General features: G+C 51.5%; 6 protein-coding genes across 6 annotated transcripts; 1 reads left to right on the top strand and 5 right to left on the bottom strand.

The window, feature by feature from the left end:
- Window positions 1-307: 307 nt before the first annotated feature.
- Window positions 308-4,390, bottom strand: SPO71 (Spo71p; the record flags this gene model as incomplete). The annotated part of the gene is made up of 7 exons (XM_076628267.1): window positions 308-433; window positions 502-835; window positions 896-1,221; window positions 1,284-2,000; window positions 2,067-2,756; window positions 2,826-2,942; window positions 3,005-4,390. 7 exons carry the CDS (start codon window positions 4,388-4,390, stop codon window positions 308-310), a joined length of 3,696 nt encoding a protein of 1,231 aa, XP_076491668.1.
- Window positions 4,391-5,150: 760 nt separating this feature from the next.
- Window positions 5,151-6,832, top strand: JCM6883_007435 (uncharacterized protein; the record flags this gene model as incomplete). Its single annotated transcript, XM_076628266.1, has 8 exons — window positions 5,151-5,429; window positions 5,511-5,564; window positions 5,646-5,770; window positions 5,827-5,886; window positions 5,945-6,039; window positions 6,105-6,280; window positions 6,344-6,646; window positions 6,710-6,832. 8 exons carry the CDS (start codon window positions 5,151-5,153, stop codon window positions 6,830-6,832), a joined length of 1,215 nt encoding a protein of 404 aa, XP_076491667.1.
- Window positions 6,833-7,755: 923 nt separating this feature from the next.
- Window positions 7,756-8,965, bottom strand: JCM6883_007434 (uncharacterized protein; the record flags this gene model as incomplete). The annotated part of the gene is made up of 2 exons (XM_076628265.1): window positions 7,756-8,474; window positions 8,539-8,965. The coding sequence occupies 2 exons, from the start codon at window positions 8,963-8,965 to the stop codon at window positions 7,756-7,758; spliced, it is 1,146 nt and encodes a 381-aa protein (XP_076491666.1).
- A 932-nt stretch (window positions 8,966-9,897) lies between these two features.
- Window positions 9,898-10,996, bottom strand: JCM6883_007433 (uncharacterized protein; the record flags this gene model as incomplete). The annotated part of the gene is made up of 2 exons (XM_076628264.1): window positions 9,898-10,553; window positions 10,621-10,996. The coding sequence occupies 2 exons, from the start codon at window positions 10,994-10,996 to the stop codon at window positions 9,898-9,900; spliced, it is 1,032 nt and encodes a 343-aa protein (XP_076491665.1).
- A 592-nt stretch (window positions 10,997-11,588) lies between these two features.
- Window positions 11,589-12,800, bottom strand: JCM6883_007432 (uncharacterized protein; the record flags this gene model as incomplete). Its single annotated transcript, XM_076628263.1, has 3 exons — window positions 11,589-12,313; window positions 12,383-12,454; window positions 12,518-12,800. 3 exons carry the CDS (start codon window positions 12,798-12,800, stop codon window positions 11,589-11,591), a joined length of 1,080 nt encoding a protein of 359 aa, XP_076491664.1.
- Window positions 12,801-13,137: 337 nt separating this feature from the next.
- On the bottom strand, window positions 13,138-14,441 carry JCM6883_007431 (Saf4/Yju2 family protein; the record flags this gene model as incomplete). Its single annotated transcript, XM_076628262.1, has 6 exons — window positions 13,138-13,831; window positions 13,894-13,958; window positions 14,027-14,111; window positions 14,176-14,211; window positions 14,279-14,346; window positions 14,415-14,441. The coding sequence occupies 6 exons, from the start codon at window positions 14,439-14,441 to the stop codon at window positions 13,138-13,140; spliced, it is 975 nt and encodes a 324-aa protein (XP_076491663.1).
- Window positions 14,442-14,866: the final 425 nt, after the last annotated feature.

Here is a 14,866-nt window from a genome sequence, read left to right as displayed (position 1 = left end):
ATAGCTCCCTCCCGCATCTTCGCATATCGATCGTAACAATCTGCAACAAAATCAATGTCGTTTCATCTGCATTTGTCGAGTCCCCTCTACTATTTCGAGTCGTCAAGGCCCATTCAAGGGTGCATAGACTGTTCTCGTACTCACGAGAAATCTCTTTATAGGTCGTCTCTCGGATGAAAGTGTGTCTGGTGAACGAATTAAATGCAAAATCCTTGAGAAAGAAGACACAACAACGACTAAAGTGATGATCTGGATACGGAAGAAGTCTAGGAATTGGGTACGAAAGACAACAATGCTCGGAAGATTACTACTCCTTGTTCTTTCCCTGCTCTAACCACGCGAACTCTCGCAACCTTTCCTCCCTCTCCGCTTCCGAACGGAGCAATCGCTCGATCGCCGAGTTCAGAGTGTAGACGAACTGATCCCGTTCGAGCTATCGGCGAGATAGTTGAAGGTCAGTGAGATTAGGAAAGATGAGAAACCGAAACGGATCTATCTTACCTTGCTCCTCGCTCGATAGACTCGCACGACTCCCTTCTGATTCAACTTCTTGTTCTTGCCATCGCCTCCGTGCTTCGTACGAACGATGACGAACGTGCAATCCTCCTCATCATCGACGGTCCTCAAACCATCCGTCGCGGTGTAACATCGAGGGAATCGATGTTGATTGCCGTTCGCAGGTTCCCACGCTGCCGTGTTCGTCGAGCCGGCGAGGAAGGACGAAGTGAGAGATCCCGAGTAAACGTAACAGTCTCGCAGAGAGAGCGTGAATTTGCGACGGTGGTAGGGAGAAGGGAGTGGATGACCGTACATGTCTCGATCGACAGAGTTGAATCTATCAGGATTGACCATCAGCGACTCGTTTAAGAGAGAACAAACGCGTCGAAAGACTCACTCGATGAGAGTACCGGGAAGCAACAAGACGTGTCGTTTCCGAAAAGTTCCTCGAAGTTCCTTCTCAATATGCAACGTTGAGCTGAGGAGAATCGCTCGGCATCCATCGAGAATGCACCAGTTGTACATAGTTCCGAGCAAAGGCGAAGAGAGGAGTTCTTCTCGCGTTGGCGGGGCTTGACCGTTTCGTTGCGCTTGCTCGACGAGAGTTCCGGCAGGCGAGAGCTCCATCTGCGCGGTCGCATCGGCTCGATCTCGGATCGTCCAGTAGCGAATTAGAGCGTTGAGGCGTTCGACCCATTCATCTCGAACTTGAATAGAATGACACTGCGAGAAGCGGTCGAGTCAGCATGGTCATCGACGAGGCGAGATAGCGTCGACCAACTCACCTCGAATTTTGCTTTCCGTCCTGCGCGAGTCTTGACGATGAACGACCGTAAACCACGAAGTCGTTTCGTGTCGTGAGCTACCTTCATCCCTTCGTGACCTCCCGGATCCTCCGTCGTCTCCCATTGTCCACCGGCTTCTTCGACGAGATCGGGTTCGATCACTTCAAACTCTGAGAATGAAATGAACCCCTGCGAATCGGTAATCTGAAGGAACGCTCTCTTCCGCTCTTGATGATCAAACGTTTCGAGTAGCGTCTTGCCTTTCTCGTCCTCGTCGTCGACGACAGGTAACTTGCCTTCTTCATTCTCCATCCCTTTCAGCGTCCAATCTCTTCCTCGACGTTGTTTGACTCCCGAACGATTCCCGAACTGTCTCCAGAATCTCTCCTTCTCTTTTCCGGTTTTGCCGACGTTGCTCAACCCGAAGACCATCGGAACGAGAGCGAGGGGAGCAGGGTGAGCCGAAGGTAGAGGAGGAATGAGTCCAGACGATTCAGGAGGATGAGCTCGAGCTGGATGACAACGAAAGATGGCGCCGAGATGTGAAGTGAGGTAGATCCGCTCGTTCTGTCCGTTTTTCTTGATTCGGGTGACGAAGCCTTCGACGGCGGGAGGCTCTGCAAGTTTTCGAGGTCCGGACGTTTCGGCGCGAGGGAGACGGACGATAGTTGGGTAGTGGATAGCAGGTCGAAGCTCGAGAACTGGATCGACGTGAGCCTACAAGCAAACGAATTAGTTTCGAACGTCGTTGAGCGGGACGTTTTCGAATTAAAATCTGCTCACCTGTCGACTAGCGATACCTCCGATCACAGCGTAATCCGTCTCAACGGCATCATCCCCCTCCTCGACCCAATCGAGCACTCCGTCTCTCCTCCAAGCCAACCGAAATGTCGCACCTAGCGCTTTCGCCTGTTCTCCGAGCTCTTTCCACTCCCCGACTTTCCCCAACTGTTCGATACAGGCATCGACGACCGCTCGAGCCTTCAACAACCTGTATCCTTCCCCGGCTCGATCTTCCTCCGTTACTCTCGCTCCAATCTCTGCGTCTTCAGGTTCGGGCAAATCGACGGGAACAGGAACACGGATCTTCGCGCCGAGAGCCGGACAACTGATTTCGAGAGTTCGAGGGATTTGTCCTCCGAGTTCTCGAAAGAGCGACCAAATCCACGATTTCGCAGTCGGGATCGTTCTCGCTCGAAAGAGGAAGATGTTCGTGCCGGAGGTTCGAAGGTGGGTGTAAGCTCGCTTGTTCGTCTTCGAGTGGTGAGGGTTTCGAAGACTTTTGTCGTCGTCGCCGTTGACTGATTTGCGAGATGAAACGGCTGAGAGGATCGAGTTCGTAAGGGGTTGATGAGTGAGACAGAATACGAGGTCGACGGAAGAATAGATAGAGAGGTGTGTTTTGCGAGGTTGCAATGGAATGACTGCTCGAAGTTTCTTTGATCCAGCGAGAGAAGCTGCGAGGTTGAATTTCTGTGCGAAAGACAACGACTCGGGGAGTCAGACTTGACGACGTGAATAAGATCAGAGAGGAGGACTTGCGTATTCTCCCCATAGCTCAATTCGACCAGGTCTCCATACGACAGCTAGTTCTTCCCACGATCCGTTAATCGTTGGGTACTTCCGTGCGACGTGCTCGTCGAACGATTTCGGCAAATCCTGCGAGAGGAAGCGGGCTCCATCAGACGGATTCCTGGGTCAGAGAGGGCTCGGTTCCTTACATCTCTGTGTGACCAATCGTCTCGAACCAGCATTCTTTCTTTCCTCAAAACTTCGTCTCCCCTCTTCTTGCGATGAAGCATTTTATCCGCTGCAGCTCTGACGAACGGTCGAGGATCCTTCAGTTTGTTTTCGCGAGGTTTGAGTTCCGGTGCTGGTCGAGACAGGACTTCGAGAGGAGGTGCGGGAGGTTGATCTCCCGTCGGAGGGTCTTCTTCCTCGATTCCGTCACTGTTTTGCTGAGAAGCGAGAGTCGGGAAGTCTGGGAATCGTACTGAAGCGGCGTTCGAAGCTTCTCGTCGAGAGAGCGGCGGCGGCTGAAGGAGGCGACTTGGGAGGGCGGAGAAGGATTTCGGGACTTCCAGGAGAGGGGAATTGGGAGTTTGAGGCGGAGGTTGACCGTTTCCGAGCGCTGATCCATTCAAGTTAAAAGAATCTTTCGTGCGTAGAATCGAACGAATTGGGGAGGTAGGTTGAGTCGAGAGTAGAATCGCGGGAGTGTCAGAAGTCGAACGTTCGAGGGGAGGAGGATCGCTAGGTCGACGAAGGAGGGTTTGTGTGATCTCTGGGTACTTCTCGTCGATATGCAGTGGAGGCTGACCGAGTTGGAAGGCGGCAGGGGAAGGAGGAGGTGCAGAAGTTGGGCTTGTCGATCGAGCTGTTACGAAAGAATCTTGAAAACTTCTCGAAGTTGCTGTCGCGGTCGAATTCGTCCTCCCTCGAGAGTGTAACTTGAGGAACTTTGACTCTTCTGCTTGTTGTGACTCTTCCTTCTCCCTCTGTTCCCGTTCTGCTCTCAACCTCTTCTCCCGCCGTTGAACCATATCTTTGAATTCTGCTCCAATCTCGAAACTGTTTCCCTTCCAGTCGTGTACGCTCGGCCGCCGTGATCTCATCGGAGTCGTCGATGGATACGTCGTCGCCGTCGACTCTGACCAGTCACTAACCTCTTTCCTTCCCCTCCTCGCTCCTCTCGCCAATTTTCTCTTTCGATCGATCCTCTCCCAGTTACTCGAGGCATCCGACTCGGACGTCCCTTCATCTTCCCATACACTCTCCTCGTCGCTCCTTTCTTGATCCCCTTCCGTTTGAAGTTCAGCCCTTTGTTTCCCTTTGCGTTTCCAACTCGAACTATCGCTCATCCCATCGAAACTCGGACCAATAAAGATCCTCTTGAGTTTGTGTGTCGTTCCAAAGTATTCCCGTTCATTCTCCAACACCACCTCCGGATCTACCTCGGGTCCTTTCTGCTTCTTCTTCGAATCGATCGGTGGTGTCGGAGTCTGAGCGGTCGATGTCGATGCGGTCGGGGATGGATTCGGTTCAGAGTTCCTTCTCAGGGTTGTTGGTGCTGCTCCTGAACTTTTCGTACCCGACCTCGATCTCATTCACGCTGGAGATGAGAGAGCTGGTTCGATTCGAGGGTTGAATGACGATTTGTTCGGGGGAAGAAGGGAAAAGACGGGGTGGAGTAGTCTGGCGCTACGTCGGTTACGTTGTGGGCGTCTTGCTTGTGTATCGTGAGCAGGTAAAGCGTTCGAGATGAGCGAACGAGCTGCGACTTGTATTCAATTACAGTACTGATATTGAAATTCAATATTGAACCGTTCAAGGTCGAGTTCGGCCTCGAGAATGTTCAGTCTCAAGCAGTGTCTCCCTCGATGAAGCAGAGCACTTGCCGCAACTCTGCATGAAAGAGCAAGACAGCCTCGAGACAGTGGTCTGACAGTCTGTCGAAAACGCAAAATTGCGCTATGACTACTTTTCCCTCTGCATCTTCGCTGCCTTCAATTACGAGATACACATTGCGCACAGTCGTGCTCCTGTACACACCTACAGTACAGTACGAGATGTCAAGTTGTGATGAGACGAAGGAAAGAGCGAGCGAGTTTCGTCCCGAGCGATGCCCGCGAGATGGATTCGAGGTGTGCGAGTTACTCATCCGCTTCTTTAGGCAATTACAAACGCGTCTCGTATTGTCGCGTTCTTCATTTTTTGAGAATCACGAAAAGCAGACGCGCAAAAAGTCGCGCCTGTCTCTCTCTTCTTCACTTCCCTCGACTCTTCTCTTCTTCTCCTTCACTTCACTCTTTCACACCACTTCCACCTTCCTTCCTCACCCCTCTCTCCTCTCACCGCCTTCTAAAGATGGTCGCTGCTGTTCAAGAAACTCCTTCGAAAGTCGCTGCCGCCGCGCTCGACAAACTCGACCTTACCAAGCCCGCATCGATCAACGACAAGCTCGCCGCGGCTGCCAACCCTACCACGATCACGACTGTCGACGTCAAGAAGCCTAAAGTAGACGAACTCCAACGAGATGGACGCGATCGATTCGTCGGCAACCCTGCCATCCTCTGTGATACGGATGAGCCCATCTTGAAACCCAACGACAAACGATTCGTACTCTTCCCCATTCAATACCACGAGGTGAGTCTCTCTCGATCTTCATCTTTTAACTTTTTTTTTTACCCATCACCGGACGCGTCGCTAACTCTCCCTCTATGATAGATCTGGGGACAATACAAGCGTGCCGAAGCTTCCTTCTGGACTGCTGAAGAGATGGTATGTCTCTCTGCACGCTCTCGAGGTGATCGAGTTTCTCGAAAGTTGACGCGTTTATTTGCCCCCCTCTCTCCTCAACAGGATCTCTCGAAGGATCTCAACCACTGGGACACGAAACTCAAGGACGATGAGAAATACTTCATCTCTCACGTTCTCGCCTTCTTCGCCGCTTCGGATGGTATCGTCAACGAGAACTTGGTCGAAAGGTTAGTCTCTCCGAAAGTGATCTAGTAGACTTCGAGACTGACTCTCCAATCAACAGGTTCGGATCTGAGGTTCAAATCGCCGAGGCTCGATGCTTCTACGGTTTCCAAATCATGATGTGAGTCGAAAGGCCGTTTCGTTTTCGAATTTTAGTGACTGACTTCTTCCGTCTACAGGGAAAACATTCACTCGGAGGTTTACTCTCTCCTCATCGACACCTATGTCCGCGAACCCGAGGAGCGCGACAAGCTCTTCAACGCCATCGAAACCAGTATGTCTACAACCTGTTTATCGAGGAAAGAAGCAAAAACTCACTCTTTTCGCTCGCTTGTTCAGTTCCCTGCATCAAGAAGAAGGCTGACTGGGCGCTCAAGTGGATCAGCGATGAAGGATCCGTTTTCGGTGAACGTCTCGTCGCTTTCGCCGCCGTCGAGGGAATCTTCTTCTCCGGATCTTTCGCTTCCATCTTCTGGCTCAAGAAGCGTGGTCTCATGCCTGGATTGACCTTCTCCGTACGTCTCTCTTCGTCACTTTCGCAGTCGCGCGGCATTCGCTAACATCGTTCCCCTCGACAGAACGAGCTCATCTCGCGAGACGAAGGACTCCACACCGACTTTGCCTGCCTCCTCTTCTCCCACCTCGAACGACGACCTCATCCTGACACCGTCGAACGCATCATCCGTGAAGCCGTCGAGATTGAACAAGAATTCCTTACCGATGCCCTTCCTTGCCGACTGATCGGAATGAACTCGGACTTGATGTGCCAATACATCGAATTCGTCGCCGATCGTCTCCTCGTCTCGCTTGGAAACAAGAAGATCTACAACAAGGAGAACCCCTTCGATTTCATGGACATGATCTCGATGGAAGGAAAGACCGTGAGTTTTTCTTTCGTTCTCTCCTCGTTCGCATCAGTTCTAACCCCTCGTCGATCAATTTAGAACTTCTTCGAGAAACGAGTATCCGATTACCAAAAGGCTGGAGTCATGGCAAAACAAACGGCAAAGGAAGCGGGAGACGAATCAGGAAAGGGAGCTCTCTTCTCCCTCGAGGAAGACTTCTAGACGAAGCCAACTCCAGTCCCCAAAACCTCCTTATCTTATTCTACCTACCCTTGCCTGCCTGTCTGCCCCACTCTTGTCGTCACTTCGTTAATCTTCGGTGTATACCCTTTTTTGTTGTCAAGTCTCTCTCTCTCTCTCTCGTTCTCAGGGGTTTTTGTTCGTTCTCTCTCTCTCTTTCCTTTTATTACTTGTTGATCACGCTCTTTATTCCTTGTCGCACGAGGTTTTACTCACAAGCCCCTCCTTCCGCTCTTTAGCTCATGTTCATATCAACTTGCAAACCTCTTCTCCTGAACCGTTTCTGTCCTGAGAGGACTGCCGCTTCCTCGAGTCTGATAGGAACAGCTAGTGGCAGAGGGATCGTGCGAACGAGAGCAGCAGGTCATCGAGTTCGGCGCGACTTTATCCTTGACCCTGAGCGATTTTACGAGCTTGGACTGTCTCGATTAGCCCGTCTTGCTCACCCGCTCTCAAGCCTTTTTCCTCAAGGAGGCCCACGGTACCCATACCACTGATTGAGTGCAGCTAACTTAGTGGTTCGAAGACCTGAGGACTCTCCGAACTCTGTTCGACTCGATTCATCTTCATTCTTCGTCTCGTGTCGTTTTCATTTCGTTCTACATTCCGTTCAGAGATCACTCCCTACGTACCAGCTTCTCTCTCTTCATTTCGTAGCTCTCTCGCACGACATTCTCCCTCGCAACCAAGTGGCCCATCGTGAGGGTAGCATTTCTCACGTACTTCCTTCAACGTTTGACAGACTGGAGATCGCCGTCTGTCACTCTCACAATCTCTCGCAATCTTGGCTAGTGTAGGATTGGGTAGTAGTCGAAGTTGCACATAGAGAAGAAAAGGGCTCGTACATCAGATTTGTAAACAGAAAAGTTTTGCGCAAAACTCCAACCTCGAACGGTATCTTCGCTTCAGGATTGTCCACCCTCCCTCGCGATCCTCTTGTTCGTCATCCTCTTCATGAACTCCTCCGATACTTGACTTTGGCTCATAAGGATATCGGATTGTTCTTCGAAAACGACTTCGACGTTGCGGTTTCGACAGACTGTAGCCAGATCGTCCAGGGAATCGTAGATGTCTTCGTCGTGATATTCCTCCCACAGAGAGTCGCGAGGGGGAAGGAAGACCGATTGGAGCCGCGCGAATCTAGCCTGATCCTTGAGGCGACCGGCGAAGTTCTTGATCGCTTGGCTGCAGGAGATTAATCTGTCGCCATTGTAGCCGAGATCGGAGACGAGGATACGAAGATGTACGACCAAAACTTCTCGAACAGCTACGTGGTCTTCGTCCCAGTCCCAGGGAGAATTGACTAGCATCTTCTCGATAGGGAAATCGGGACTCAAATCCAAACGTTTGTCGTCGGGTGAGTAGTCTAGACGTCCGTCCATTGAGAAGTCCGACAGGATGACAACTGAATCGAGTTGATGGGCCAATTTCGCCAGAGCCTTCGTTCGGTGTTCTTCTAACCCCCAATAAACCAAGTGACGAAGAGCGGGGAACGGTTCGAGCTCGAGGAGGTGTGGGTGGTAGACGACGTCCCATAGTCCGAGAACCTCGAGACAAGGGAATCCCGAAGCGGACATTCTCGCCGTGTCGAGGTTGAGCTTATTGAGAAAAAGTCGTTTGAGGCCTGTGAACACTTCGGTCAGTTGAGCCGATAATTCTACACGTGTCGACGAATAGAGGGAGCCTACTTGATGTCGAGAAAGTCTGTGAGGGTTCCCAGTGGGTATAGAGGATGGCTTCTTCCAACGTAGTCGCCAACGTAGGGAATTTTCTGAAGCAGGCTTTGTTTGCTTCGTTGCTGGAACTTTTCTCAATACTTTCTCCCGCCCACTCGTCGTAGTAGACTCCACGCACGAGTGCCAACCGGCCGTTATCTTCGTTGTTCTGGATCAAGCGTGTGAGCGTCTGAACAACGTTATCCTCCGTGAGTCGAATATAAGCGAAGAGCAGAGGTTGAGCGAGTTCGCGGAAGGTTCGGCTGATGAGGCAGAGGTCGTAGAGTTCCACTTCGTTCTCGCGTTCGAATTCCTGAGTTCGAAGTGGACTCGTGAAGGGAGGAAGACGGAAGTCATCGAGGACGAGGCGAAGGAGTTCGACGGGGAGCTGAGGGGACATAACGGAGGATTAACGGTTTATGTTTTCTGTTTGAGGTTTGAATGGTACAAGAGCAGTACCGTTAGCTTAACAGATATGGCTCTGGGCGAGGGAAAGACGAATGTCGACTGAGGTTCGGTCTGACTCACTCGTTCGCGGTTTTCCGCCCGCTCAGATGCTCAAGACTAATTCCTTGACCCTCGCTGACTACTCGACTGACCGCTCAAAGAGGAGGGGGGATGGAAGTTCGTAGTTGTAGATGAAACGAGTTGATTGACGAGCGAGGACAGCGCGGTCGGCAGCGAGGCTGAGGGGGGCTTCGAAGGTCTTCGGTAGTGACGTCGGTACTCTTGTGAAATGCAGAGGACTTGGCGAGGTGTGAGAGTGAAGGGAAAGAGGGCAAGAAAGTCTCGAGATGCTTTCTCCTGTTTACCTCCCATTTGACTACTCAGGCTGTTTTGCGAGTGCGGATGATGACGCCCTGAAGAGCTCAAGATCCCTCAAATGTCGAAAGGAAGCTATTCTTTACGCTTCGCCGGAGCATACGTACTGTTGCGACTCGCTTCGAGGCTTCGCTCTCCACCTGCGACAACGCTCTTGAGCTGAGCGCGGAGTTCCCGCCGACACCAAACAGCCTTCGTAAGTACTATGAGTGGTGCTGCCGATCGCTTGAAATCGTCTCTTCGACGTCAAACCCGTTAACTTGTGTTGAGGTTGTCTCGAATCTTCCGTTGCTTGAGACGGGCCACTACCAGGCGCGTGAGAGTCCGCCCTTCCTTCGGGTCAAGGTCACAAATGAAATGTTTCAGAAACGTTGTGCAGAACAAGGGAAGAGAAACAGGAATGGAGGAGAGACAAACGAAAGGACAACAAGCAGAAAACGATCGATCCTTCCTCACTTCTCGCTCCGGTATGTTGCTCAGTACCTACTCCGCCGCTACCGGTCACCTCTGTTACTCCTTATCTCGACTCCTTCGTTGCCTGTCCCAAAATTCCCTCGAGATGTAAGAGCCTAGATACGACTTAGGTTCCAAGTCGAAGACTAGCTCAATTCCAGCGTTTTCGCAGTCCTCGATTATTCGCTCCATCTCGGTCCTGATGTCTGCTGATTGGACGCGAGAGGGGCGCCATTCGGGAGGGAGGTAAATCGACTCTAGTGACGAATTTTCGGACTCTTGACAGAGAGCGAGTAAAGCCAGGTTTGCTGCTGTTGTAGACCCTTTAATACGAATGTGCTGAACGGACGCAAGAAATCGAGTGTGATCGGGCGAGTCGAAAGTCCAATGATAGACATCGACCAGGATACGAGAAGAGTAACCGGAGAAGAGGTCATGGATGCCGAGACGGTACAGGCTCGAATGGATGGCGATGACATCAAGCTGTGGGAGGAGTCGCGAGAGGTTGGTCTCTCCTAGTCGCTGCAGTTCTTCCTCGTCGGTCACAGATTTGAGTCCAAGAGCTTGAAGTGAGGGCAAGACCTCGGGATCCAGTAGGAGTGGAACAGAAGAGTACATCGCGGGGAAGTCGAAAGTGAAAGATCGAAGGGTAGTGAATGTGCTGCGAACGGTGAAATCGAAACCGAATCCGGAGAGTTGGAGGTTGACAAGCGCTGCGACGAAGGACAAACACGTCAGCACCACCTCCAAAGTTCGGAGTTTACAACCCTGTAAACCTACTAGTATGTCGGACAAGAACTGCTAGGTCGAACGGATCCATAGACGGGCGCTCAATCGCAAGACTTGAAAAACCTTTCCATCTCGTCAGAAATCCCTCAATCATTTCTGAACTTGCGTCGGGTCCCAATATTAGCTCCTTGCACTCCGCGTACGTATCCCTCATTTCGAGTAAGAACTTGAGCTGATCATCAGATTGGATACAGACGATTTCGAGGAGGAGAGGTTGTGCGATTGCGCGGAATTGTCGAGATACGAGGGAGAGGGAACGGAGGGTAAATTGCTGCTGTCTGTAGGTCGTCGAATGATACGTGTGAGGGACGGTCGATTCGATGATGTCGCGAAGGAGTTCGGGAGGAAGAGAGGAGAGTGAGTTCATGTCGAGTTCGGAGCGGGAGTTCCGACCCTAGATAGGCCTGATAACATGATAGTGGATCAGCTCCTACGCTCTCATGGTAATCAACGTCCCGGACCGAGAGCAGTCGAGTGCGATTGATGTGAGAGGAGGAACGCACGCTGATTGGCTCCTCGTTCGCTCGCCAGCCTTCTGGAGATACGTCTACAGTGATCTCCTATGAATCGTCCTGTTCGGAGAGCTGCTGGACGAGGAAGGGAGGGAGAATTCGCGATTGTTTGATGAAGAAAGGGGACGAGTCGGGTTCGAATTCAAGCGCTTCGAGGTGAGCTAGGCTGTCTCAGATGAGTCTTATTTGCTGTTCTTGTCGTAGTATGCTGTTTCGGGATGATGGGGTGAACAAAAGAGGAGAGATCCAAGTTTCGCTTTTCGCGCTCAACAGCTCGATTGAAGAACTCGTCAGTTGAGGGCAGCATCTTCGTTCGACGTAGTAGGAACAACGGTACAATTTACAAGCGGACAAAGCACAAAGAAAGAAAGAAAAGTAGACTCGCGGTCAGACTATTCCTTCGACTCGTTTTCGGATATCGCATCTTTCCATCTGATTCCATCTCGCCTACTTCCCTCCTTTCCCTTCCGCGTCTCTCGCGATCCTCTTCTGCGTCATCCTCGTCATGAAGTCCTCCGAAATCTGGCATTCTCCTGTGAGATAATCCGATTGTTCTTCGACTACGACTCGAATGTTACGTTTCCGGGCAGCGAGCGCGACGTGCTCAACCACAGCGAGAGTCTTGGCGTCCGTTCGATACTCCTCCAATAACGAGCTCAGAGACGGGAGATAGATTGCTTCGAGGCGCGCGAAACGGTTTGGATTTTCGAGTAGAGAGGCGTAAAATTCGAGCGAAGGCTTGCAGATTGATCCGTCGCGAAATGGGTCCAAAGCCAAGAGTCGAAGGTTCACGATGGACGGTTCCTCCTCCTCTACTTGCCCGACTACGTCCTCAACCCCGTCGCCCACGGGAACGTCGACAAGAATCGACGCGAGTGGAAGAGAGGGGATCTCGAGAACGGCGTGACTGAAGATGTCTACCCTCAATGTGAGCGAATCAAGCTGTGGAAGTAGGGCGACCAGGGTGAGCGTCTCTTCGGGTCTGAGCATCATCCTGTCGTTGTCGAACCCCAAATGGCGAAGGGACGGGAAGATTGCGGCTGGAAGAGGGTCTGGGAAGATGACGTCGTTGTATGAACCGTATAAACCGAGCACTTTGACGGAGGGGAACGATAGACAAGAAAGCGAACTCGATTCGAGCTTGACCCCGTTGAGGAAGATTCGTGAGAGATCTGCTCCGCACCGGAGGACAGAAAGTCAGTACGGACTAGCCCAGATTCAGACTCGACAGAGAGACGAACTAGAGCCATGAAACTTATCCAAATTCCACAAGTTCGAGGAGCTGATGAGCTGCTGGACTGCACTCAATAGCACTGGAACCACCTCCAAGAGAAGCGCAAGTTCTTCTGGGCACGGTTCCTCCTCTCCGCGCTCACTTCCGAATACGATCGTTTGCGTTGAGGACAAGCGATTGTTCTTTTTGCCATGTTCGACGAGGAGCGAGAGCGTTTTGATAGTTTTGCCACGTGGGATTCGAACGAAGTTGTAAAGGAGAGGCTGAGCGATTTCTCTGAATACGCGACTAGTGAGGGAGAGCGAGCAAAGGATGGAGCGGGTCTTGCCCTCGAATTTCTGGGTTTGAAGGTGGCTTGTGAAGAGAGGAAGTCGGAAATTGTCGACGATGGCGCGGAGAAGTTCGACGGGTAGTCGAGGGTGCATCGCAGAGTGGAGAAGAGTGGGCCCCGAACTGCTCTGACGGAAGTTAGCATATGGTCGTGAAGTGATTTAAGTAGAAGTAGAGAACCTGCCTCAATGTCTTCCCTGCTTCTTGTCTGCTCCTCTCCTGGCTCAGTAAGAAGTCAAGAGTAGAGAGAAGAAGAAAGAGGAACCTGAGCCTCCTCGCCCGAGCAAAGATCCCATTTTCCCGCTCAAACCTCGCCCGGCCGGAGTTTCCGCCTCAGAACGAATCTTTCAGGACTTGATCGCGCCTAACCAACGGTTACAACAAAAACAAAGAGAGTAGTACTAACGAGAGCCTGAAACGAAAACTCGCCGACTATTTCTTCAATTTGATCCCCAGTTTCGCCGCCAATGCACTATTCTTCTTCTTCTTCGCAGGTGGAGCCATTGTTGAGGTCGAAGAGACGATCGCCTTCGATTTGTCTGAGAGGAGGGATAGAGCGGTGGGTTCAACTTTGTCGAGTTTGCGTTTGACCGAAACGGGAGCTGGAACAGAAGTCGAAGTCGAGGCGACCGGTGACGCTGAATCTTCACCTCCTGGGGTCGAAGGTCCCGACGCCGAGGACCCGTCGTCACTCGAAGCCACTCCACCTAGCTCGATATCGGGTACTCCGTCTAGGTAAGCCCTTCCAAACACTCTTCTCACTTCCTCTTCGTCCTCCTCTTCTTCCTTCTTCTTCTGTTTCTCGTACTCCGTCAACTTCTGCTCGACTTCTCGATCCCCGATCTCGACTCCACTGCTAACCCTCTCTAGTATCCTCTCCTCGTCCCCTGTTACGGCCGCTCGATCCAACCTAGCGTTTCGACTCTTAATACTCTGCAACGCGTCGAGGATATCCATTTCCCTTCGAGAATCAATCGCCTTATTCTCGAGTGCTTCCATGGGATTGTTCGCTCGCGCTTCCTCCTCCTCCAACAGGTCGAGTTTGTCGATTTCTTTCTCGCCTTCTTCTTTCCTCCAGGGTTCAAAATTTCGCTGAGCTCCGTGTTCGGCATTGTAATCAGAGTTCCTATAGGTAGAGTGTTTGTTAATACTGGAAGAGCGAGAAGAGGGATGAGGAGAGTAACGTACTTTGGATCAGTTTTGAAAGTGATTTCGGCTGAACATTGAGTACATTTGATGTAGAATCGGAAAATCTACGCATACGAAGAAAAAGTCCCTCAGTTGGACCATATGGACCCATACTGACGAAGGATCCGCGCACCTTGATACCGTAGTACTCTTCCCCTTGAACCGTTTCTTTTCGAGCGTTGAACTTCTTTCCCTTGTAAATGTACTCGCCGCAAGTCCTGCATTCGCCATAAAAGACGGTCAGCTATCTGAGTTCAGACATCGGAGGGGATCTCGACTTACGTGCACCTCATGCTGAAGGGAGCCATCAAACGAATACTGCAAAGAACGAAAGGTCAATCTCCCTCCCGCACATTCTGGAAGCAGATGGTTCGTCTGGACTTACACTTGTTGCTTATCTTTCGGCATCTTCCTACGAGGGATCTTGCTCGGATCGAAATCCGGCGGGAAGTACTGGGGAGCATAAGTCGAGTGTCAGCATTTAGGGCATCGCGAGACAAGCGAAGCGAATGTATACGTACTTTGTTCAATACTTTACGTTCAGACATGTTGCTCTGGACGTGAGGGGAGTGAGAGGGGAACTAGAATTGATGAAGATTCGAGGTTGATTGTTAAACTTCTGGCGTCGAGGGTGCGCACTCTGTTGCGTCTCTCTGGACTACTTGCTGTTCGCTTAGCTAGTGTGCGGTGCTCAATGTAGATGGGGGCGTGTGCCGAGAGAGAAGAGGCGAGTTGGAGATGAAGGGGGTTGAAAGGACGGTTTACGAGGGGGGAAGCGGGTGTGAGCTCTGCTAGAGTGTGCGGAAAGGCTGGAGCGCGGTTTGACTTGTTAAGGATTGGCGAAGTGCGATGAGGTAAAGGGATAAGAGGCAAGAAGTTTCGCTCGCGTTTCTCTCGCAAGTCGAGTCGCCTGTCGCTCTTTCAGGCTGGAAACACGGCTACCGGACTCTATCGACGATAAATAGGGGCCAGT

The sequence above is a fragment of the Sporobolomyces salmoneus genome, assembly GCF_050403485.1.
Source record: "Sporobolomyces salmoneus JCM6883 DNA, S_salmoneus_JCM6883_v1_ctg1, whole genome shotgun sequence".
NCBI classification, from domain to species: domain Eukaryota; kingdom Fungi; phylum Basidiomycota; class Microbotryomycetes; order Sporidiobolales; family Sporidiobolaceae; genus Sporobolomyces; species Sporobolomyces salmoneus.
This window is presented reverse-complemented; position numbering and strand designations above follow the sequence as displayed.